Genomic DNA, 23,954 nt, shown 5'->3' with positions numbered 1-23,954 from the left:
CCTTATTCACATAAGGTTCCTGATTCTAGGGTCAGACTGCCTACATTTCAATCCTTGTATTGTTACTGACTGACTGTATTTTTTGGTCTGTTTTTTTCATCTGTAAAATGGAAATTGTGATAGCTATTCTCTCATAGGGGTTTTGTGGGAATTGCATGAGAGAACACATGCAAAGTGCTTAGAATAGTGCCTGGAACATGGTAGGCATTCACTAAATGTTTGCAGTTACAATACTTATCCAGTCTCTTACCTCCAAAGGACCTAATACAGTGCCTTGGTCTATAGCTATGCTGAATCTATATTGAGTGGAATTTAGTTGAGTCCGTTGAGGGAAATGAGGTTGATTGCATGAGTGGATATTGTGGAGTATGGGAACGCCCTGGCTTTTAAAAAATCATGCCAATGATGCCATCACTTACTGCTGTCAGCCACGCCGGCTTTCTAAGTCCCCACCCCTCCCTAGTTCTGCTCAAGAGACTTTTGAGGCTTTGGCTCAGTCATAGGAGATGCTTTTCCAAAGCAAGCTTCCCTTCCTGCCAATAAAAACAAGAAACCTGGCTGCAGGGAGCAGGCTGCCAGACTTCCTAAGGGTCTTAAAGATGGGACTAAAAATGTGGACCGGAGGGCTTTCGTGTGCTCAAAAAGTCTACGAGCCAGCTGTTGTATCTACTACCCCCCAAAGACTGGCCTACTGGAGTGGAAAGCGGGCTCAGTGAGATGCTCCCCTTTCATCTCAGAGGTGCTAGGATGCCCACCGACTCCAGCCAGTGGAGCGCTCTCAGCTGGGACCCCATCATCAATAGCTAAAGAGCAACAGATGCCAGCCAAATAGGCGAGGACCTCTGTCTGTGCTGCTCCGCGAAGCGATAAAGGCAGATTTATTTTCTTTTAAAGGGAACATGAAACTAGGAAATATAAAGTTTGAGCCACAATGAGCATCGTGGACATCACTACTATTAAGTAGTCCAAGCAAATTCCACAATTCCAGGCTTAAACCCTATATGCCCTTATTGAAAACAATTCAGAGAGGCAAGAAATAATTCTGTTGAAGGGGAGAAAGTGTGTTCAAAGGCATGAACTCTGTTCCAGGGAAACAAACATGTGCTCTGGATGCAAACAGATCTGAATCCTTCATATTCAAGCTGTGCAACGTGGGGGGAAATTCTTCCAACCTCGATTTTCTGACTGATAAAGGGGATCCATACCATAGGGCTGTGGTGAACCTTACATGAGAAGATGCAGTTAGACCAGGCGACCTAGTGTGTGGCGCACAGTAGGGGCGCCATCCACCTAAGTTCCCTTCCCTTTCACTCTAAAAGGGGCCGCGTCCTGCCCGAGGCCTGCAGTGAGGCGCCCGGGGACAATCCCCCGGGCCGGTGAATGGGAGTATTGGAGCATTTCTGAAATGCTGACCTAGCTCGTGCGGGATGTTTGTACGATTCACAGAAGTTGCTCCCATTGCTTTCAGTATTGAAGGCTGTCTCCTCCCAAAACCTCCCGAAAGAGATCTGGCTTCATCCCAGGTTTAAACTCGATCTTGACATATTGCCATTTCCAACCAGGCCAGCTTCCTGGCTGAAAGAAGTCCTCCCCCTGGAAGACATCCCAACAGCTTCATGTGTTTCAATTCCCTTAACCGGTCTTGCTAACGATGGCCGCGGGTTTTCCTCGTTACGGTTTATCGATAATAAAGCGAACGACCCACGGGGAACTTGCCCTGAGAAGTCAGACCCTCGATTTCCTTGCCCGCCCGGGGAAGATGCGTGTTCTTGCTGGGCGAAGGGGTGGCCGGGGAGCGGGGCGGGGAGGTGGGGACCCCGGGCTGGGCCGGGGAGGGAAGGGGCGCGGGGGGCGGAGGGCCGCGGGCGGCGGGCAGCCCCGGCGGCCGGGTTGAGCCGACAGGTCCCAGCAGCTCCCCTCACCCGCTCCACGCCTCCCGGGTTTTCCCCTCGGCCCGGGGTTTCCTGTTTCAGTTCTCGGTGATCTCCAGCAGCAGGTGCTGGTTTGCCAACCTCGGCTCCCGAGGAGGCGAAGGAGAAGGAACAGAGGGAAGGGGAGGAGGAAGCGGCGCGGCGGCGGCGGCGGCGGCTGCGGGCGGGAGGTCGCGGAGCGAGCAGGCGGCCGGGGAGCCGGTCCGTGCGGCCCGCGGAGCAGCGCGCGCCTGGGCCGGGCCGGCGAGGAGCCGGCGGCCGGCGGCCATGGGGGCGCCTCCCGCTCGCCCCGCGCCCTAGCGGCGGCTGCGGCGGCCCAGGGCCGAGGCGAGAGCGGCCGCCCGAGGCCCCGGGCTGCCCTCGTCCGGGACGTGCTGCGATGGCCGCTGAGAAGGCGCTGCAAGTAGGTAGAGCAACGCGGCCGGGCCGCGCGCGTGCGGGGAGTTGTGCCACCGGAGGGCGCGGGCCGGGCCGGGGGAGCGCGGAGCGGGCCGAGGGGGGCCGAGGGCGCCGCTGTCGCTGCGGCCCCGCACCCGTCGCCGCCTCTCGCGCGGTCGGCCCTCCGGGTAGCGGTCCGCAGGTTTGTCCCTCGGGCAGGGGTGGAGGGCCACGGCGGCGAGCTGCCCCGGGGGAGCGGGCGGCGGGAGACGCGGGCCGGGAAGCCGGGAAGCCGGGCGTGGGGGTTGGGGGAGGGCGGACGGGGGCGGGAGCGGCGGCGGCGGCGGCGATCGCAGGCCCAGGGGGTCGGACGCCCGGAGGTGGAGTCGGGAGCTCCGCGGGCCCCGGGCCCCGGTCCCCGGCCCCGGGCCCGGGCGGGGCGAGGGGATAGCCGAGCGCATCCTCCCGCCGGCAGCGCCCCCCGCGGGATCTGGGGCGAGGGAGGCCGGTCTCCGCCCGCGGCCTAGGGCCCCGTCCACTCCCGGCCGCCCCGGGCTCGGCCGCCGAACGTGGAGGCGAGCGGCGCCCCTTGGAAACGGACCGCCGCCCTGCTCCGCGGCTCAGCCCCGCGCGCTCGGGGGTGAGGCATCCGACATCCCCGGCCCCAGCCATTCGCTTTTATTATCCGTCCGTCCCGCACCCAAACGGCCCGCGCCCGGCCGCCCAACGAAACCCCCTCGCCCCTCGCGACCCTCCCGCTGCCCTCCCGCTGCCCTCCCTGCAGCTCAGCGAATGTCCATTTCCCCCGCGTTCATTTTAGCTGCGCTGGGTCTCAGGGTGAACTCCACACACAAACGTGTTACAAACATAACTTGAAGACATGAAATCCCACTTTTCTTCCCTAAACTGTCTCATCCTTCACCCCTTTTAAATTCCTTAAAAAAAAAAAACCAGCCTTACTCTATCTGGGTTTCTGGCCTTTTGGGTAACCAATAACAATCCCGATTTGGGCTCCGTGTATTGTGATCGAGAGGCGAAATGCTAATTCAGATTTAGGGGGAGTTTTCCTATTGGTTGCAAGACCCAATTGGAGTATCCCCAGGCCCAAGAGGCCCTCCTTGATTCAGATCCCCGCCCCCCACCCTTTTTTTTTTTTTTAAATCATCTTAGAATGGATGCAAAAATACTTTGGGCTAAGCACTCTATATTTAGGAATTTGGAGAAGTTCTGCATTTCTTCACTTACTTCATATTTTTTCCGAATAGAAAACAGTGGATGGACCTCAAACATATTTTTTGGACTTCCCAAAAACCACAAGAAGTCACAAGAAGTAACAATATATGTTTTATCTTTTTAAACTCAATGTATTTAGGGTTCAGTGGGTATGACTTCCGTTGGTCACTTACACATACGATCAATTTTAGTAGTAATTTTTAGTATTGGTGTTATTTAATATTTGAATATAAAAATAGTGAAACCAAATATTTGTGAAATTATTTTAAGTTACCTAAATCTGTCTACTTGAAGATACCCCAAAAACATCAGAATGGTCCAGTAACTGACTATAATTCAGTATGTTTAATTGAGTGTTTTTATTTCATTTAAGAACGGGTTTTACCTTTCAAAGTAATTTACAATTCAGCCTCTATCATCTGGTCATCACAAAAGTACTCAATACTATAAGCAAAATAAAATGCACTTTTAAGCAAAAAAACAACAAAAAAGAAGCCAGTATTTTCTAGCCAGCATGTTATAATGAAAGTCTGATGAAACTATTTTATTATAGTGGAAAATATTAAAGGATAGGAAACAGAAACTTGGAGTGTTTGTACGCTGATGAGAGTTTTTACTAGTCACTTCCTTTTACTGCATTTTTGTTTTAATTAACAGACTAATAAAGATATCCTACTTTATATTAATGGCTTCTCTGGAGCTCTGCTTTCATGGATTACATCTGCCAAATTGGACCCCAAGTGTTTAATGAAAATTGTTGGTTTTTTTTTAATTTTTTCATTCTACAACTAGGTTACCTTGTCTTCATTCTAGCAGCCCACAATGGTTCCTACATTTAATTTTATTTTCTATAACAGATGTAAAAGTGTTGCTATCATTTTATAGCTTTTTATGCCATTTTATATCTTCCATGTTTTTCGTTGTTCTTCTATGTAAATCCAGAAGAATTCTACTTTCATTCTGGTTTGATTGCAGTTTTAAAGAAACAAGTTGTGAAGTAGGGTTTTTATTCTTTGGGTATTAGAATCTAGGATTGTAAACTAATCTGCAGTCATTGTTCTTTGAGACTGATAAACTATTCCCTCAGCAAATAATTATTTAGTATCAAGTCTCTGTGCTATGTAAGGCCCCTGACCTGTAAAAGGAGATTATGAACAGAACACAATGCCACATCAAATGTTCTCTGTGACCGGAGGGAAGAAGTCAATTCAGGTACTGGGGAAGGCTGCATTCCAGGCCTCAAAGGTAGAATGCTAGTATGCTAATACCTACCTTTGCATACCTTGGAGATATTGCAGGTCTAGACTACTAAAATAAAGGAATTTTTTTGCTAGTGGAGGGTCTTGCTTTCAATTTGTAAAACAAAACAAAAACGCAACATTTGTGAGAAGCACAATAAAATGAGGTTTGCCTGTAGGTAGAGCTGGGTGGGAGTCATTTCTAAATGAATATGTACTGTGAGTCAAGGGACCTTGGCAGGGAAGCAGGGAGTGGGTGGCCTAGTGTGTCTAGAGCATAAGATGGGAGTAGTGGGTGATTAAGGTGGTGAAGATAGTTTGGGGGGGGGGCGGGTATAGTGCTTGGAAAGAGTAATTAAGTAACAAGGTCAGTAAAGAAGAATTTATTAAATCACGATTCTGAATTTAAATAAAAAATATTGAGATTCTAGGGTTGGATCTCAAATATATCAGATTTTCTAAAAAATCTCCATGGTTTTTAAAAAATATATTTTTATTGATTTCAGAGAGGAAGGAAGATGGAGAGAGAGAGAGAATCATCAATGATGAGCCGAAACCGGTTTGGCTCAGTGGATAGAGCGTCGGTCTGTGGACTGAGAGGTCCCAGGTTCGATTCCAGTCAAGGGCATGTACATTGGTTGCAGGCACATCCCCAGTGGGGGGTGTGCAGGAGGCAGCTGGTCGATGTTTCTCTCTCATCGATGTTTCTAGCTCTCTATTCCTCTCCCTTCCTCTCTGTAAAAAAAATCAATAAAATATATATTTTTTAAAAAATCATCAATGATGAAAGAGAATCATTGATTGGCTGCCTTCTGCACACCCCACACAGGGGATCAAGCCCACAATCCTGGCAAGTGCCCTGACCAGGAATCAAACCCTGACCTCCTGGTTCATAGGTCTGCGCTCAACCACTGAGCCACTCCAGCCAGGCTCTTCTTGTGTTTTAAGTGTTAATATGCCTCATGGACCTACAACATAAAATCTCATGCCTTAAAAAGCTATAATGTGAGATTCATCAAAAACATAATCGTTGCTGTTTCACTATTGACAGTTCAGGGAAATGATCAACACTTGAGAATGTTGTTGTTGTTTTTTTAAATCTATTTCATCCCAAAATATATTCACTTTTTCACTCAGTATGATTTCCTCTTTAATTTTTCTATTTGACAGAGGATCGTTTTACTATATTAAAAATGAAAATAGAGTATGATCACCCGTAAAGCCTAGTATGTATGATTTTATGTCACAACAATGACAGTAATGCTTATGCACAGTGAACTAGCCTAAAGCAAAGCCCAGAAGCACATTCTGAACATTCAAAGCATTCTGCCTTTAAGGAAATTATCATATAGTTTAGGGCAGTGGTCGGCAGACTCATTAGTCAACAGAGCCAAATATCAACAGTACAACGATTGAAATTTCTTTTGAGAGCCAAATTTTTTAAACTTAAACTTCTTCTAACGCCACTTCTTCAAAATAGACTCGCCCAGGCCGTGGTATTTTGTGGAAGAGGGGTCAAAGAGCCGCATGTGGCTCGTGAGCCGCAGTTTGCCGACCACGGGTATAGGGAGTAAGTAGAAAATCCCAATGTCTCCCTGCTTGCTTGGACATTTTCCCCTAGTTACCCTCACCTTTTGCCTGGCTCAGCCTTGTTATTCAGGCCTCAGCTTAGATCTTAGTTTACTCCATTGTAGTTTAAGATTGATACCTTATTCTGCCACTCATTGTTCTAAGTGCTCCACCTGTATTCATGCGTTTAATACTTACTACACTCGTATGAAAAACTATTTCATTACTCTTTTTTTTCTGATGAGGAAACCAAACCACAATGTGGTTAAGTAACTTAATGGGCCTCACATTAATGCCCGAGCGAGAGTTCCAACATAAGCTGAGTCTGTTTTAGTCAAATATTAAGGTCTCTGGAACTTAGTACATGTTAGTAAATGTGTCTATTATTGTGAGGTTTAAAATATATAACGGAATCATCTTCCTTGGGTAGTTTGGTTCTTAAAAGATACGTCTTTTTTTTCTATCACTGGAATTAATACTTTTTATAGAGCTTTGTATCCCACCTTCCGTTCCCCTTATAATGTACACAGAGGATTTTCTTAGTATATGTTAAGAATATTTCAAATGTTTTCTTCCTGAGAACCTGTCATTTAATCATTCTTCTGTTTCAGTTAAACATTTGGGTTTCTTTTGCCAAAATTTTAATATCATAATGTTTAAGTTGACTATCCCAGTAAAATAATTTTTTTCTCTATGTTCTTAGGATGGATTCCTAAAAGTAATCATCCAAGATAATAAGTATGCTTTAAGGTTTTTTATGCCAAAAAGCTTTCCAGAAAAGTTGTGCTGATGTACACACCCATTAGCAAAGCAAGAGTGCTGATTGCATACCATGTTTGAATGCACTAAGTATTAGCACTTAAAAGTATGACAATTAGTTAGATGAGCATTAATATCGAATTTAAATATTTTTTCTAACTTATATTTTAAATTATTAAAGTACTGCAAGTTGATTAAAAAGAAGCAAAGTTAAGAGAGTTAAAACCACCTAGAATCTCATTATTCAGAAATAATGTCTGTAAATATTTTGATAAATATTTTCCTAACAATTTTTAATTCCTGTAGTTATATTTTATAGAATTTTTACTTGGGTTTTAAAGTAAAAACACATAAGCATTTTCTAATTTCCTAGTTTTAGGCAAAATTATTTGCTTACTTCTGTGTTTTCAAAATACTGTATATTTTCCATAACACTTGGCATATTTAGTGATACTTAACTGTTTCTTCTTTGTCTCTTATTTCTTTTCTGCTTTCTGTGTGTCTCTGCTCTTCATCTAGAAAGCAGGAAAATACTACCTAGACCATAAGGATTACCTAATAATACAAAAATGTCAATAACAGTAGCTTCTACTGTGCCTAGGAATTTTTATCTTGATCATAGTCTCTAGGCTCCCTGAGGGTAAGTCTCTGTGGTCCCAGTCTTCTACTTGGCACATAGTAGAAAACTTCATGAATGTGTTTTTATTATTAAAGGCCATGTAGTACTTTAAATAATAATCTGATATGAGTAGGGTGAACAAAAGCCAGTACATGATTAAGAGAGTCACTCAATAACAGCAAAAAGCACAACTGCTGTTACCTAAACATTTGTAAGTTAACTTAGAATTCCTAATGTGTTTTCTGGAGGGGCCATACATATTTGCTTTATCCTATATAATAAAAGGCTAATATGCAAATTGACCGAACGGCAGAACAACCGGTTGCTATGACGTGCACTGACCACCAGGGGGCAGACGCTCAATGTAGAAGCGGCCCCTGGTGGTCTGTGCGTTCCCACTCAGCCAGAAGCTAGGCTCACAGCTGGCCAGCGCAGTGATGGTGGCAGGAGCCTCTCCCGCCTCCACAGCAGCGCTAAGGCTGTCCGGTTGCCGGGGAGTGGGCCTAAGCTCTCAGTTGGGCATCCCCCGAGGGCTCCCCAACCGCGAGAGGGCGCACAGGCTGAGGGGGACCCCCCCCACGTGCACGAATTTTGTGCACCGGGCCTCTAGTCCTACATAATAAAAGGGTAATATGTAAATTACCATCACTCCGCTATGCCCACGATTGGGCCAGTGGGAGGCGCAGGGGGCGGGACTCGGGGTGGCCGATTGGGCCGGCGGCGCGAGCTCAGCGTCTGCGCCATGGCTGTGCTGTGGCACAGAAGGGGCCTCTGGGGTAGCGAGCCCACGTCCTGCTGCGGACCATCAAAAGCAGGGAACGAAAGCAGGGGAGCTGGCTGGCTGTCCGCTCCGGCACCAGGCCTTTCGAAAGCCTCCGCCGCGCCGGATCGAAAGCGGGGAGCTGTGTGTCCGCTCCAGCACCAGCGGAACCCCTGCCATCAAAAGCGGGGAGCAGGCTGCTAGCAGTGTCCGCGGAGCGTGCTAGGCTTTGCGGGGCAGTGGATACGGCCTGGATGGCAGGTTAGGCCTAGGGGACCCTACACGTGCATGATTTAATCATGCACTGGGCCTCTAGTAAGAATATAATTAACCTTAACTACCCCACTTAACAGAGGAAGGATATTGTAAAAGTTAATTTTCCAAAAAGTTAGTCTTTAAAAGTCTTTCAGTAGCAAACTATTCTAACCTTTTGCACTCGGATGTCGAGTGTGACTCGACATGGTTAGCATTAGAATAAAGGAATCGAGAAAAAAGCAAGCGAGTGCAAAGGGTTAAATGGAAGAATGTGTACACATGCATTTTATTTTTCTACCTTCAAATAATAGGTAGCCTGTAATTTCACTTATTATGAAATATAATAATAGCTAACATTTATTGGGCAGTAACGCTATGCAATGCATAGTATTAAGCATTTATGTTACCTAATTTAGTTTTAAAATGGTTCTATACGGTTTACACTGTTGTTTTGCCTACCTTCCATGTGATGGAGCGCATGCCTAGAGATATTAACCTCACCAAGGTTAGTGAGGTTTCTGATTTTCCTAATCTAAATAGCAATGGTTGTCATGCCTTTTTTAAGATGGTGGGGATAGCAGAATTCCATGATGTTTATTGATTTATATCAGTAATTTTTTGGTGTTTTCTCCTTGATGTTAGCTGTTCCTTGCTGACATTGTCACTCCCTCCTTCTATTATGCAACAGGTATCTGCTGTGGACTATAAAACTGTAAAAAACAGCTAATATTGTTTCTAAAATGAAAGTATTTAGGCAGTGATTAAACGCTTTTAGGATGCTCAGATAGTCTGGATTGCAGAACTGAAAGATTGGACTGTGTGGAGAAAGCAGATGGAATAGCTAACCCTGGATTTGAATCCCCACTCTGCCTTGACTGTGATCCTAGGCAAGACCAGGTTTCTCTTTGATTTCTCATCCATCAAACACTATGTACTTTACAGAGTTGTTTTTACTGTTTCAAGATAATAAGTGTAAAAGTGTCTGGTACATAGAAGGCACTCAGTATTTCTATAAAATGACTAGAGGCCCAGCGCATGAAATTCGTGCACGGGTATGGTCCCTAGGCCTGGCCTGCGATCAAGGCCATCTTCCCCAGCTGCCTTCAGCCGGCCCAGCCCCCTGCCGCCACCCACCCCTGATTCCCCGTTCTCCATCGGGTGATCAGTGCCTGACAGCCAGGGGAAGGGACTGAGAGGTCGGCTGTTCCCACCTGCTCGCCAGCCCTGCCCCCGCCGCAGGTGGCCATCAGGCAATCGGAGCCTGCCGGCTGGGGAAAGGGACCAAGAGGTGGTCAGTGCACCTCATAGTGACTGGTCCAGTGGTAATTCTGGTCGTTCTGCCGTAAGGGTCAATTTGTATATTACCCTTTTATTATATCAGATAGAGGCCTGGTGCACGGGTGGGGGCCGGCTGGCCTGCCCTGAAGGGGACCCCAGATCAGGGTGGGAGGTCCCCACTGGGGACGGGGCTGGCCTAGGTGAGGGGCCACCGCGGGTTTGCAGGCTGGCCACGCCCCCGATCAGGGTGGGGGGCCCCCCGCTGGGGGTGAGGTCGGCCTGGGTGAGGGGCTGCAGGCAGTTTGCAGGCCAGCCATGCCCCTGGCTTTGTCAGGAAGGACGTCCGGTCTATCCAGTCTAATTAGCATATTACCATTTTATTAGTATAGATTTATGGTTTCCATTTATTTTATCAGACAGATTTTGTTTTTTCAGTCTACTTATTCACTGGCTCTAAATTGTGTTCTGAATAATTGGGATTATCAAATACAAAATTTTTATAAAATCAAGTTTACTGTTACTGCTTTTAATGTCAGTTTATATTTTAGTTTTTTAAAGGGCCTTCTAGTCTATTACTTCATGACTTTTAGGGGCAGGCTAAAATTAGTTTTTGTTCTTCTTAGTCATCTGTACTCATTTTCTATTCAAAATTGTGTGGGCTTAATTTTATCTTTATTCTGTGACTTAGTCTGTTTCAAATCTTAGCTTTTTTGTCTAATTACAGGGAGCAGGTTTCCCAAATAATTGAAGCTGCCTCCTCATTGTTGACTTACATATTTGTTTTATCTTTAAGTCTTCATTTTCTTTTATTGTTCCATTTAGGCCATACAAAATTATCAACTTAAAAATTAGCCTACTATATTTGGTCAAACATTTAATTAGCTCACCCCTAATGCCTTGACAGGGCCGGACAAAATGATTTCCTGGGCCTTGTATGGCCTGCAGGCTGGACAGTCCCCACCCCTGAATTACAGAGTTATTTGGAAGAAAGTTTTAATTTATAGATACTGGGTTTTGGGTGTGTGTCTCTGTGTGTTTTAATTTGCTTTTAGCTATCTGCTGCTAACTTCTCGTTTTTTATATCATGGTCAGAGTATGTTTCCATTATATTGGTTTGAGTTTTTCCTAAGCCTTAAAAAGTTGGTTAGCATAAATTTCTGTCTATATCTCAACTTTGAAGTCAAGAAACTCATAGTGAATTATTTGAGCACTTGAAATAAGGGTCATTTTTATTGTTGTAGTTTAAATACTATATACCCTGGAGTTTATTGCCATCATCATCATTTAAGCACTGTGGGTAAGAGAAATAAATCTAATGCTTGGAATTGGCAGGGCTTTTTGTCATCTTTGTGGAAGGATAGAATGATGTAACTTTCAAAATAAGCTGATTTCCCAGTTTGTTTTAAAAGTGTTTGAATTCCTTAAATGGGGTTTCTCTGCTTGTAGAACTTCATACCTCTCAGCCCTGGTGTTCTCCCTCTGCATGTTTCCTAGGATTTCCTGGGGAGTTGGAAGAGCCAGCAGCTGTGGTTCCTCCATGGCCCTCCTTATGCTCTTTACCAGTTTAATCATATTTCAGAGAGCATCTTCCAGATACTTCCCACTTTCACCCCCAGATTGTAAAGCTTTTGAGGGGAAATGAACTCTTTGTTCCTGACCTGATTATGAATGGTATGAATAAAGAGGAATAGCAAAATTATTGGAATTAACTCCACATTCTTGAAAATGGAGAGTGGTGGCAATTCTAGTAATTCCTGTAAGAAAATTAACCAAATGCCCCACCCCTTTTTTTTTTCTGAAGAGGAAAAGATGCTTCAAATTATTGCCCTATTGAGTTCCCTATTTTTCAGTGTTCTTCCAGGTCTTTCAATTGCATTAAAGAGAGATCCTCTGATTGGTTCTAATGTCTTTTACCCCCACCCTCTGTTTAATAAGAACATCTGCAGAGAATGTTCTTATTCAAAATTGAGGTTTGAGTAAGATTAGATTCGGAGTATAGGTAGTATATGTTGAAAGTACGGTATTGAAAACACATCAGGAATCCAGCACATAAGAAAAATGTACCAAAATTAATTTTGTGATTTTAGTTGAAGTAGGAAATCTGATGGCTGGCCTCGGGCTGGGAAGCAGGTGCCAGGCTGGCAGCTGTAGCTGAGCTTGGAGACCCTCCAGTGGTGTGATAGCACCTGAGTGCAGACAAGGCAGGTGGAGAAAGCACTTGGAACTCCTGAGTGACAGCCAGAAGCCAGGATGCCAGTTTGGCAAGCAGCGGGCTATCAGGTGCTGAGTCTTGGGCCTGATCATTCCTCAGAATAACAGATGGGTCGTAAATGTTTATTTCCTACTTTGATAGCAAATGAGTACTTAAGTTTCATGTGCATTTTAATTGGGTACTTATTTGATGATGAACACTTAAAATAGGCAGGACAGTTCAGCATAGATTTACATTTGGCCAAAGTTCTGAAATAATTTTCTTCTCACTGTGTGATAGCCTCTTACTCAACTTTTTGTATTGAGTAAGAGACTATCACACAGTGAGAAGAAAATGGGTTTGGTAAGCAAAAAGCTACTTTATTGGGAAGCAAAGATTTGGCAATTAAAAGGCTCTACAGCAGCAGTTCTCAACCTGTGGGTCGCGACCCACAGGTTGAGAACCACTAGCAGGGTCGCCTAAGACCATCGGAAAACACAGATATTTACATTACGATTCATTAACAGTAGCAAAATTACAATTATGAAGTAGCAACAAAAATAGTTTTATTTGTGGGGGTCACCACAACATGAGGAACTGTATTAAAGGGTCGTGACATTAGAAAGGTTGAGAACCACTGATCTAAATGGTCATTTGGTTCAAGAAGCTATCCTTATAATATTAACCACACCTTCCTTCATACAGTAAACCCTCGATTTTCAGACCTCAATTTAACAGAATTCTGATTTAACTGACAAAATTTCCAGTCTATATGTCATATGTGAAAATTAACACCCTGATAATTTTAAAAAGCTTTTAACCAAGATTTGCTTATAATTATTATTTTTTTAAAATATATTTTATTGACTTTTTACAGAGAGGAAGGGAGAGGGATAGAGAGTTAGAAACATCGTTGAGAGAGAGAAACATCGATCAGCTGCCTCTTGCACACCCCCTACTGGGGATGTGCCCGCAACCAAGGTACATGCCCTTGACCGGAATCGAACCTGGGACCGTTGAGTCTGCAGGCCGACGCTCTATCCACTGAGCCAAACCGGTTTCGGCAAGATTTGCTTATAATTAAATTGACGGGGGCTTTTTTGTTTTGTTATGAATTTAGTTATTTTTAACAAATTTTAGCAAATAGGCCATATGTTGGAGAAAAAACTAGTAATTTCACCAACATAAATAAAAGTACATATCTACAACTATAGTCTACATATTTAAATTCCAGAGTCACAGCTCGTAAGCAGTGTTTTGGGAAATGATTAGCACGTGATCACACACGAGGCCAGGCGAGTAGTAATTGGTTCTGTTGTCACATGGCATGGGGTGATTTCTGCAGCAGTTTTACCGCTTGTGGAAGTGGTTCTGAGCCACGCCCCAACTGTGTGCATTTGTTTACTCTAGGGGACTGGTGAATGCACCCATTTACTAGACCTATTCAGTGTAAATTTAAAATGACAGTACTACATATAGAAAGCTTTTCTGTGAAATTAAACTTTTCATACATACTTAATTTTAATCACACAACATGTCTATATAAGTAATAACAGGTAAACTAATCTGTCAATTTTTTAACATACACATTTGGAAAACCTACTTTATTATATAACAGACTTTAGCTTTAATGGACACCCCCTCGCTCGAATCAGTCCGTTACATCGAGGTACCGTACTTCAATGCTTAATAATTGCTTTAAGCTTACAAGTATCCCACTACCCGCACTGATCTTCCATTTGGAGTTTTGACTTTTGGTGGGAGAGAGATTGGAAGGAGCAGCCACGATGAGAGTATTTAGACTGCCAAATGGCAGCAGTAAGCCTCTAGGGATCTTAAGAGCTGGGGAAGAAGACTGAAGATGGCTTAGAAAAGGAGGCAGGAGAGTGACACCAGCTCACCTCCTGCTCTCTGAGGACTGGCGGGTCCTGCCAGGTGTCCTTCTCACCTTCACTCTTCACTCCCAGGCAGTCCTGGCCCGTGGGTCTCCTAGAGGCTGGGAGCGACTTGCAAGGCTGAGGGGGTAGACAGAGGAGCCCTTCCCTGCTTGCCTTCTGGTTTTCACTAAGTTATCATCCTTTTCGCTATTCTCATTCGTTCATTTACTCATTCATAGATACGCATCACTTTTTCCTCTCCAGCCCCACTGAATCCATTCTCCTGGTTTAAAGTTCCAAAAGGGGAAAAAAAGAGAAAATGAAAAACTTATCCTTCCTTATCACCCTCCAAACTATCTTTCTATATCTTATTCCTTTCCTGTCAAACTTATTAAAAGAACACTTATACTACCATCTCTTTTCAGCACACACTTACCAGGATTTTTTTTTTTTTTCTTAATCAGGAGTTTTTAACCTGGATTCTGTGGTCCCCTTTGCTATGGATATGAGTTTGGGCATTCTGTGATGCTGGGTGAGAAAAAATTTTTATCATGATATTCATATTCTCTAAATGAAATTTAGCATTTTTCTTAATTATGAATGTAGGCAACAATCCCAATTAATAACAGTATATATGACTTTGTCACCCACAGAAATCATAAACATTTCTGTCATGTTATAGTTGAAATAAATATTTTGAGTATCTTTCACTTTTAACTACAAAATCATTGTAGTGATTAGATATGCTGCTATATCTTATTTTAATGTATTAATGTAAAGGCATATATTTCAGTATACCGCAATTTTATATATTTTGATAACTGTATTTTAATATAATTGGTTTCTTTGTAATAAAATTCTATGTTTTTTAATTTATGTATTTAAAAGCATTACTTTGAATTTTTTAACAGTTATTTAAGGGAGACTTCATTAGACTAAGAAAGTGATCAATAACACAAAAACATGGTTAAGCCCTACCCGGTTTTGCTCAGTGGATAGGCCTGCGGACCCAATGGTCCCAGGGTCGATTCCAGTCAAGGGCACGTACCTTGGTTGCAGGCTTCTCCCCAGCTTGGGCCGTGGTCAGGTCTCGTGCAGGAAGCAACCAATCAATGTGTTTCTTTCACATCGATATTTCTCTCTATTTTGCCCTCTCTCTTCCACTCTCTCTAAAAATCAATGGAAAAATATCCTCGGGTGAGGATTTTTTTAAAAAAAATACATGATTAAGAATAGCTGTCTGTTCCAAAGAAATAGCTCCCTCAATATCCTCAGTCATTCCTGCTGTATATTTATATCATTTGATGCCATCAATTTTTTTATTACTTCCTCCTCTTCTGTCGTTAGTATTAAATCATTTCTGGGGTAGTTTAGTTGGTTAGAGCGTCATCCCGATTCACCAAGATTGTGGGTTCAATCCCTGGTCACAGCACATACAAGAATCAATCAATGAATGCATAAATAAGGGGACAACAAATCAAATCATTTTTGGACCCATTGGCTCTATCTTAGAAAATGTCTCATATTTGTTTCTCTTTTTTTTCCATCATTTCCTGGGACCAAAGTTGAAACTCTAGTATAGCATTCAAGACTTCCCATAAACTGGCCACTTTCTAGCCTCTTTTACACATAATTCTATATGTTTTATCATCTCTCACATAGCTGGGCCTTTGATTTTGTTGTTCTCTGGCCAAAAATCTTCCTTTCCCCACTCCCCCCCGCCCCATCCCCCTGCACAGACACACATCATAGTGTATATAGGAATGTGTCATCATCATCATTCAGTCCCTAGCTTCCATGCCACCTCTCAGGACCTTCTCAAATCTGAGCCGCTGTGCTTGTCTCTCATACCCTAGGATGTATCACTATTAATAGCATTAATTCTGGCATACCCTATATTATATAGATATTCCTTTATCCGGTTTCCCTAGAATAAATTTTATATTCCTTAGGATAGCAACTGTATTTATGTTTATCACTCATCTTCTCCACTTAGCATTATCCCTTTCTCATAATAAGCATTGAAATAAATGTTTTTGAATGAATACTACGTGAATTCATTGAAAACTAGTTTAACCTCTCATTTATTCTGATTGAGTAATCATGAACCTTTCTGCTATTTTCCTGCCTTTCATCAGAATATTGCTTATTAAATGTATTAGTTGTAAACAATTTTAAAATAAAATGTTATCAATTAGTTAACATCTATAAAAATGCCCTAAGAAGATACTCTGTACTTAAATATTACTATCAATAAATTCTTCAGCCATTAAAATCTTAACAAAATAATTTTTAACAATTTAAGGGAGATAATTATTTTGGAGTTAATTTTTCAATAGTTAATAGCTTATAGATATTAGGAAAAAAACTAACTCTGAAAAGTGTTCAGTTTATTACTTTAGGAAAATCTGTGGCCAAAAATTAAAATATTATTGAGGTGGGAAGAGATGGCTGCTCTTTGTTTACAGCCATTTATTTTTAAGTAATTTCTCACAACCCACCATTTATAATCAGGGGTGGGGAATGTCCGTCCATATCATTTGGTCTGGCCTTGCCAAGGCAACCTCAGACGGGACTTGAAATTCAAATCTAGGAGCTTTTTTTCGTAACAACATCATTTTTAAATTGATAATTTTGTATGGCCTGTGAACGATGTTTTAAATATCCAAATGGCCCTTGGCAGAAAGAAGGTTCCCCACCCCTGAAAACTGAAAGAAATGTTTTCCACAAGAAACTCTTTGTTTCCTCTCAGGTGCCTGTTATATTTTCTTCTATTTATACTTCCATTTTCTCCCTCATCCCTTCACTCCTGCCCACCATCAAATCAATGTATTTTTTCCTAAGCCATTGGTTCCCAACCATTTTTATACTTGTGTTCCTTACAAAGCTTTCTAGCATCTTCTAATTATCCTCACTATCTAAAGTATTCCGTGACACTTAAATCATCAGTTTTTCTTACAAAAAAGGATAGGTATGTTTAGCTTTTCCAAACTAAATGTTATCCCCTTTCCCTCTGAGAGACATTGTTCTAAATTATTTATTTAACAAAATTCACATGGTTAAGGTCATGAACAAAGACAGCATAGGGCATTTGAACTTCAAGTCATTTGATATTTTGATTCTATGAACATGTGGTAAGAAGAGCTAATGGCACATGGGATAGTCTTTGTATCCTTTGCCTGCTTGATAGTCTGTTTTGTGTGTGTGTGTGTTTGCATAATCTTTCCCATCTATCCATATATATAAGAGGCTAATATGCAAAGTGTCCCCATGGGAGTTGGACTGGGAGACTGGGAGTTCTATCACTCACTATGACATGTGCTGACCACCAGGGGGGCGGCATGGAATAAAGGAAGGCCCCAGCCGGCAGCTGGGGAAGGGAGGCGCTGATGGGCCCTGATTGCCGGCCAGGCCTAGGGGTCCTACCTGTGCATGAATGTCGTGCACTGGGCCTCTCGTGATAAAGAGAAAACTTTTAGAATTAAGTTAATGAGAACATAAAATAAAGGAAATGAGGTGTTTTTGTTGTTGTTGTTTTGCAATTACACTTTTAGTGTAAACTTCTTAAAACACTTCACATTTACTATATGCCAAGTCCTGTTCTAAATTATTATGCATATAATTCATTTAATCTTCATAATAACCCTATGCTGTTGTTGGTGGTGTTATCTCCATTTCACATTTGAAGAAACTGAGACACAGAGCAGTTAAATAACTTGTCCAGGTTACTTGGTTAGCTGGGGGGAGGGGTGCATGGTATAGTGTTGGTTCTTATAGCCATAAGTTATGAGATTTCCTTCTTCTCATCTTCTTGTCTTTGAGCCACAGGCTGACATTTATACTAAGGGTTCAGGGACACGTTTCAGAATAGCAGTAAATAAGAAATAGTGGTGCCTTGTGGGAACACGTGGCCAATCTAGCCTAGTTCCCTTTGGTACTCTGGGCAGTTGGTTTGCCATTGAGAAAAAGTTTGGATGAATACCATATCACTTTTCTAATGTCAACAAAATAGTGGTGCCCAAATGTGTCAAAGGAAGTAAGAGAAAATGACAATCTAGTCATGATTATCAATATAAAAAGTTTTAGGGAAATATCAATATATATAACCCTTCCAAAATGTAATCTTGTTTCTATATTAGGCAGTCTATTAATATACTTGACAGTATTAATAAGCCAAACAAAAATAATTATCATATATCATTTTAATGAAATCCACATTTCAGATTTTTTCTTAAATCTTTCTGAAGGAGAAAAATGTATTTCTGTAAATCATTTATAAAGGCTACATATAGTGTAGTATATCTATCTCTATATATGTATACATATATATGTATATAAACATTATTTCATGTAGCTAACACTTACTGAGTACTTAGTATATGCCTGCCACTGACCCAAATGTTTCACATTGATTAGCACATTAAATTTTAAAACAACCATATTACATATTTTTTATACTTGAGGAAACTGAGGGAAGCGGAGGTAAATTTGTCCAAGGTGATGTGTGTGTGTGTGTATGTTGTATATCTGTGTGTGTACAACCTAACCAGCAATCAATATAATGCTTAATAATAAAACACTAGAGGCATTCCCATTAACATCAGGAACAACACAAAATAATCAGTGTTATTTAATATTACAATGTAATGAGATAAAAGTATGGCACAAGAGATACAAACATTGATAAGGAAGAGGCAATCTGATGATTTTATTTTGTGCCTGGAAAACCCAAGAGCCTCAGTGAAACACCAGCAGAAACATTAAGAGGTCACTGAAATACCTAGTTCACTGAACTTTGTACAAGAAAAAGAATGGGAATAATTTTTTTAGATACCAACAATAACTAGATAGAAAATATAATGGGGGAAGAAAAACCCTCCATCCACAGCAGCAAGAACAAAAGCAAAATGTTTTAAACACAAGTTTAATAAGAAATTCATAAGTCCCCATTAAGAAATCTAGATAACTGTATTGAAAGATAGAGAAAATGTCAATAAATTGTTCTTGATTAATATAATCAGCAGTGCTTTTTAAGCAGGTATTACTGCAGTGCAGTCTCTGTCAAACTCCCAACAGCCTTTTGGTTAAAACTTGTCAAAACAATTCTAAAGTACCTGAAAGCATGTATATGCAAAAACATCCATGGTAATAATATAAAAATGAGAAAAACTAATGATAGAATATTTGCACATGCAAGGTACTCAATATATCATAAATCTACAGTTATTAATATACAGTGTTGGCACAGAAATAAGTAAAGATCGATGTAACACATTTGGAAGTGTGAAAGTAGGTCAAGCTTATTAGACATTAGTATAAAATCGGGTCATATCACTCCATCTGCTCAAAGCCCTCCAAAGGTTTCCCATCTCAGAATAAAAGCCAAGTTTGACCTATGACCTTGCTACTCAAAGTAGGGTCCATGGACCAGCAGCAATACCATCAGCTGTGATCTTGTTAAATGCGTTAAATCTCAGACCTCACCCCAGACTTCCTGAGTCAGAGTCTTCAGGGTCTTCAGATCTTCATATGCTATGTAACGTTTGAGAAGCATTGCCCTTCAGAGTTCTACTGTCCTGGCTTGCCTTGACCTTATCTTTCTGACTCACCCCCTTGCTCACTTGCTGCCCAGTCATACTGGCCACCTTGATCCATGAACACACTCATCTCAGGGCTTTGTACTTAATCCTCCCTCTTCCTGTTATATACTTCCTTTCACTTCATTTAGGTATCTGCACAAATATTGCCTTACCAGGGAAGACTTCCATGATTCAAACTTTCTTTAGCATTGACCATCAACTGACGTGTATTTTTTGTTTATATTCTCTCCCTCTTACCCACCCCACCCCACCTTACACCGAAAGCTTGGTGAGGGAAGGAGACTTGCTTTGTTCTTGCTGTAGTCCCAGTGCAGGGCCCTAGGAGAGTCCCAGTTGCTGAATAAAACTGGTATTAAAAATAGCAGGTAAGATCTCTACGAGTTCTGAAGAGGGAAAAATTACAGCCGATTCTTGTTTTTCATTGTAGTTCTGTTCTGTAAAGTTGCTCCTACAGGAAACACAGGATTTAGCCTCAGGTCAAAACATTTTCATAGACCAATCAGTACATAACCTTGTACATGTATTGCTGTTTAAAGACACCTTATTTTATATATATATATACTGTTGATTCCTTAACATTGAACTCAAAACCAACAACACTGTAACTTATGTCTGACAAAAAGCTTACCTAATACATAGTTTCTCCATAAGACACTTCACAGCCTTCTTGCCCTTAATAGATAGCACTTGAGCACTTGGGGAGCATTTAAACAGCAAATTCACCAACAAGCACAAAAGTGCAAAAAGGTAGCACTAAATAATCCTTTTTAAGACACTTGTTTGCAGTAGGAGAGCTGAAATAAGAAGGAAAAGTGTCACTTTGTTCTGCGTCAGCGGGAATGTGTGTCTTGGGCAAGTCACATTTTCTGCCTCTCTGTGCAGGCATGTCTGTAGAAAGACTCCAAAGCACCGTGAGTATTAATTTTGTGGTTACCAATTTTACTAAGTAGGCAAGTTTGCAAATACAGAATCTGAATAATGAGAACCAGCCATAATTCTTCCAATAAATATTTATTATGTTCCTGTTATGTATCATGCTCCCAGAATTATTCACCACTCAAAGATGTATCAAGTCTGTCGGTCACAGCCCTCTGCTAGTGACTGGACCTCCGTGGATGCCAGGAATTGGAAGAAAACATGAGTAGCCACAGGTATATAGGAGAGACTTTATTCCAGTCTAAGTAGTCATTGCACATACAGTAGTTCTTGCTAACACGGCAGCAAACACAGGAACCACTAGACAAAGCAGTTCTTGAAAGTAGCCTCCACAAAGCAGCCGCTCACCAGCTGGTCAGCAACACATTTTTATACTAACTCAAACGAAAGAGGCTTCTTGTCAAATAGTACATCAGTGTTTGGGTTGTAGAAAGATATGCCTGCACAGTGCGTACAGTAAAACTGTGCCATTGCCTTTGCACATGCATATGGCACATGGGCCTTGAACATCTGGCGTAGTCTGGTCAGGGTCCCCCCAAGGTCTTAACCATGTCAGGCCCTGTGCAAACCTTAAATAATCCAAAGGTAAGCTGAAAAGTGTTCCAGGAAAGTTTTCATGGCAAAGTTGGGTGTTTAGCTGAGTCTTCAATGATAATGGGCAGGATTCTAACAAGTGAAGCTATGGAGAAAGGTGTTTTAGAAGAAAGACACTTTAAGTCAGTGTTCTTAAACTTGGCTCCACATTAGAATCACTGGAGTATGGCAGGCTTTACCTCGATCAAAAAAATAAACCTCTAGGGATGGAACTCTGGAATCCAAATATTGTATTTCCAACCTCCTAATGATTCCAATATGTAAACAAATTGAGAAAACCACTGCTTTAAATACTTGGGTCTGGATGGAGTGTAGGTTATATAAAGTAAGTAAAAACAAATCTGAAGAAGAGATTTTGGCCCTGATATTGAAGTGCATCATTTATTTAGCACATATTTATTAAGTGCCTGTGTGTGCCAGGCACTCTGCTGGGCTCTGCAGATAAATCAGAAAGCAAAGCACAGGAGTTAACAAACAAATTACATTGGCAGCTGTTTAGGATGATTCATATTCTAGATTTATCTAATTATAGTATATGATGATTCCTATTTAGAAGGAATCTTATCCTAAATGCTCTGAATGACTTTTTTAAATATGTCTCTTTTTTTTATTGCAGAGAGGAAGGGAGAGAGATAGATAGATAGAAACATCACTAATGAGAGAGAATCATTGATCGGCTGCATCCTGCACACTCTCTACTGGGGTTCGTGTCCAAAACCCATACATGTGCCCTGACTAGGAATCAAACCGTGACCTCCTGGTTCATAGATCCACGGTCAACCACGAGCCACACTGGCCAGGCCAGAATAACTAATTTAATGTCTGAATTATTACCTCTCTCTCTAGTATGAATGGAACCCTATGAAGAAAAAAATTTTTGTGAACTTTTTGCTAATTTCACTGAGCATTATCTTCTAACAAATGTTCTTTTTATCATCCTCTCCATGTTTTCCAGTTTCTTACACACCAGGACAGTTGTCTAAAATCAGTAGTGTGCAGTAATTTAAAATCAGTATGAGGGCCATTGGAAGTATTAACTCAGGCATTTTGTTTTTCCATCTTATAAGAATTGGTATATAAGGAACTATTTTGTGACTTGTTCATTAATTATAATTTATACTTAGATCAAATTTATAATTAATAGAACTTTTATTGGGTGATAGATGGTTTGCAGTTCCTTTTGTATTATTAGCTGTATAGCATGCTTTATGTTTTCCTGCGTTCCTTTCCATTTAATATACACATGCTACTATTACACTCTCTTCTAGACCATTAGCAAGAACAGACAGACCTAATGAGAGAGCCCTATTTTAGTTCTATCTAATGCAATTATTCTTTATAGCCTAAATCTGTCAATTTCACTTTAGCAATGCTTTTGGTCAAGTAGCTTTGAGTTAGTTTGCCAAGCAGAATTTTTTAATACTTAAAGAACAAGACATGAACCACCCTCAGCTTGCATGACGTACAGCCTGAAGGTGTGATGTGCAGACATAAGCACATACTGGGCAGAAAGTGAGGGATGTCATGGGGAAGATAAAAGTGCGTGGCTCAGGAGAGAGGAGGTCTGACTAGGCCAGTGATGGCGAACCTATGACACGCGTGTCAGCACTGACATGCGTAGCCATTTCTGATGACACGCGGCCGCTGAGGCGGCCGCATGCCGAGGATGAAACATTTGCTGCTCCTGAGGATGAAACATTTGCGAAATAATGTTTTTTCCTCAAAGTGACACACTACCCAAGTTATGCTCAGTTTTTTGGCGAAGTTTGACACACCAAGCTCAAAAGGTTGCCCATCACTGGACTAGGCTTTGATGATGATGTTGTAAATACTGTCATTATTAGACGAGATAAAGTGTCATTTAACTACCATTCAGTTGTGATGTAATTCTGAGAATGTCTTGTATATATTTTATATAAAATTACACATTTTGAGTTTTTCCTCAGAGTTTCAGTTGTACTTAATATGACTGTGTTTGTTAACATGGATGATATAATGTGCTTTCTACTTCTTTTAAAATCATGTATGCCCTTTTTTCCTCAGGAATTGTCTCTCCACTACTTCCTCATATATTAGCTGTTTAGCATCCTATTACACTAGCATTTCAGATGTGATTTGTATCCGCTGACCTTTTCTAAGATTCCTTGAGTATTTTATAAGTTTTATAGGAATTTAAGATAATCTGTTTAAAGACATTTGTTTGATGAATTTTTAAAAATATTAAATGGAAAGCTAATCACTGGGAAATATTTCAAGTCTAAGAATATGGGTTATATTGTCACTTAAAATTACTATAGAAAAGTTCCTTTGTTTTTAGACCACTGGGAAGAAATGCTGTTTTTGTGGATTTATTTAGTAATAGAGGCCCTAAATTTGTGCATGGGTAGGGTCCCTAGGCCCGGCCAGCGATCAGGGCTGATCTGTGGGGTGACCAGCAGGGCGATCGGAGGCCCCTGCTGGCACCTGCCTTGGCTGGGGGCAGCTCCTGCATTGAGCATCTGTCCCCTGGTGGTCAGTGCGCATCATAGCAACCGGTCGTTCCACCAGTGGTTCTGCTGTGAGGTCAATTTGCATATTAGCCTTTTATTATATAGGATATGTCTCTGAACCCTAAAGATAGTTGAGGGTTGTTTGCTCTTAGTGATAGGACACTGAAAGATTTTTTAAAATCAAACCCTAAGAATTTTTATTTTGAGGACCATTATCTTCTTTCTTTATTACAGAATTTTGTTTTTC

General features: G+C 41.6%; 1 protein-coding gene across 2 annotated transcripts in view; it reads left to right on the top strand.

Moving 5' to 3' along the window:
* The first annotated feature begins 1,829 nt into the window (after window positions 1–1,829).
* Window positions 1,830–23,954, top strand: part of ZC3H12C (zinc finger CCCH-type containing 12C) — a 62,685-nt gene continuing 40,560 nt past the window's right edge. The window contains exons 1-2 of one of the 2 annotated variants that reach the window (XM_079789252.1): window positions 1,831–2,334; window positions 14,553–14,620. Coding sequence is in view for 1 of the 2 variants with exons in the window: in XM_079789251.1 (XP_079645377.1) it covers window positions 2,311–2,334 (24 nt within the window). In the remaining variant the exon portion in view is untranslated. Of the gene's footprint in view, window positions 2,335–14,552; window positions 14,621–23,954 lie in introns of both variants that reach the window. The other variant, XM_079789251.1, reaches the window with a different exon arrangement.

Source organism: Cnephaeus nilssonii (genome assembly GCF_951640355.1).
Source record: "Cnephaeus nilssonii genome assembly, chromosome: 13".
In the NCBI taxonomy this organism is placed as follows: domain Eukaryota; kingdom Metazoa; phylum Chordata; class Mammalia; order Chiroptera; family Vespertilionidae; genus Cnephaeus; species Cnephaeus nilssonii.
The sequence above is the reverse complement of the archived record's forward strand: the minus strand, read 5'-3'. Positions and strand labels throughout refer to the sequence as shown.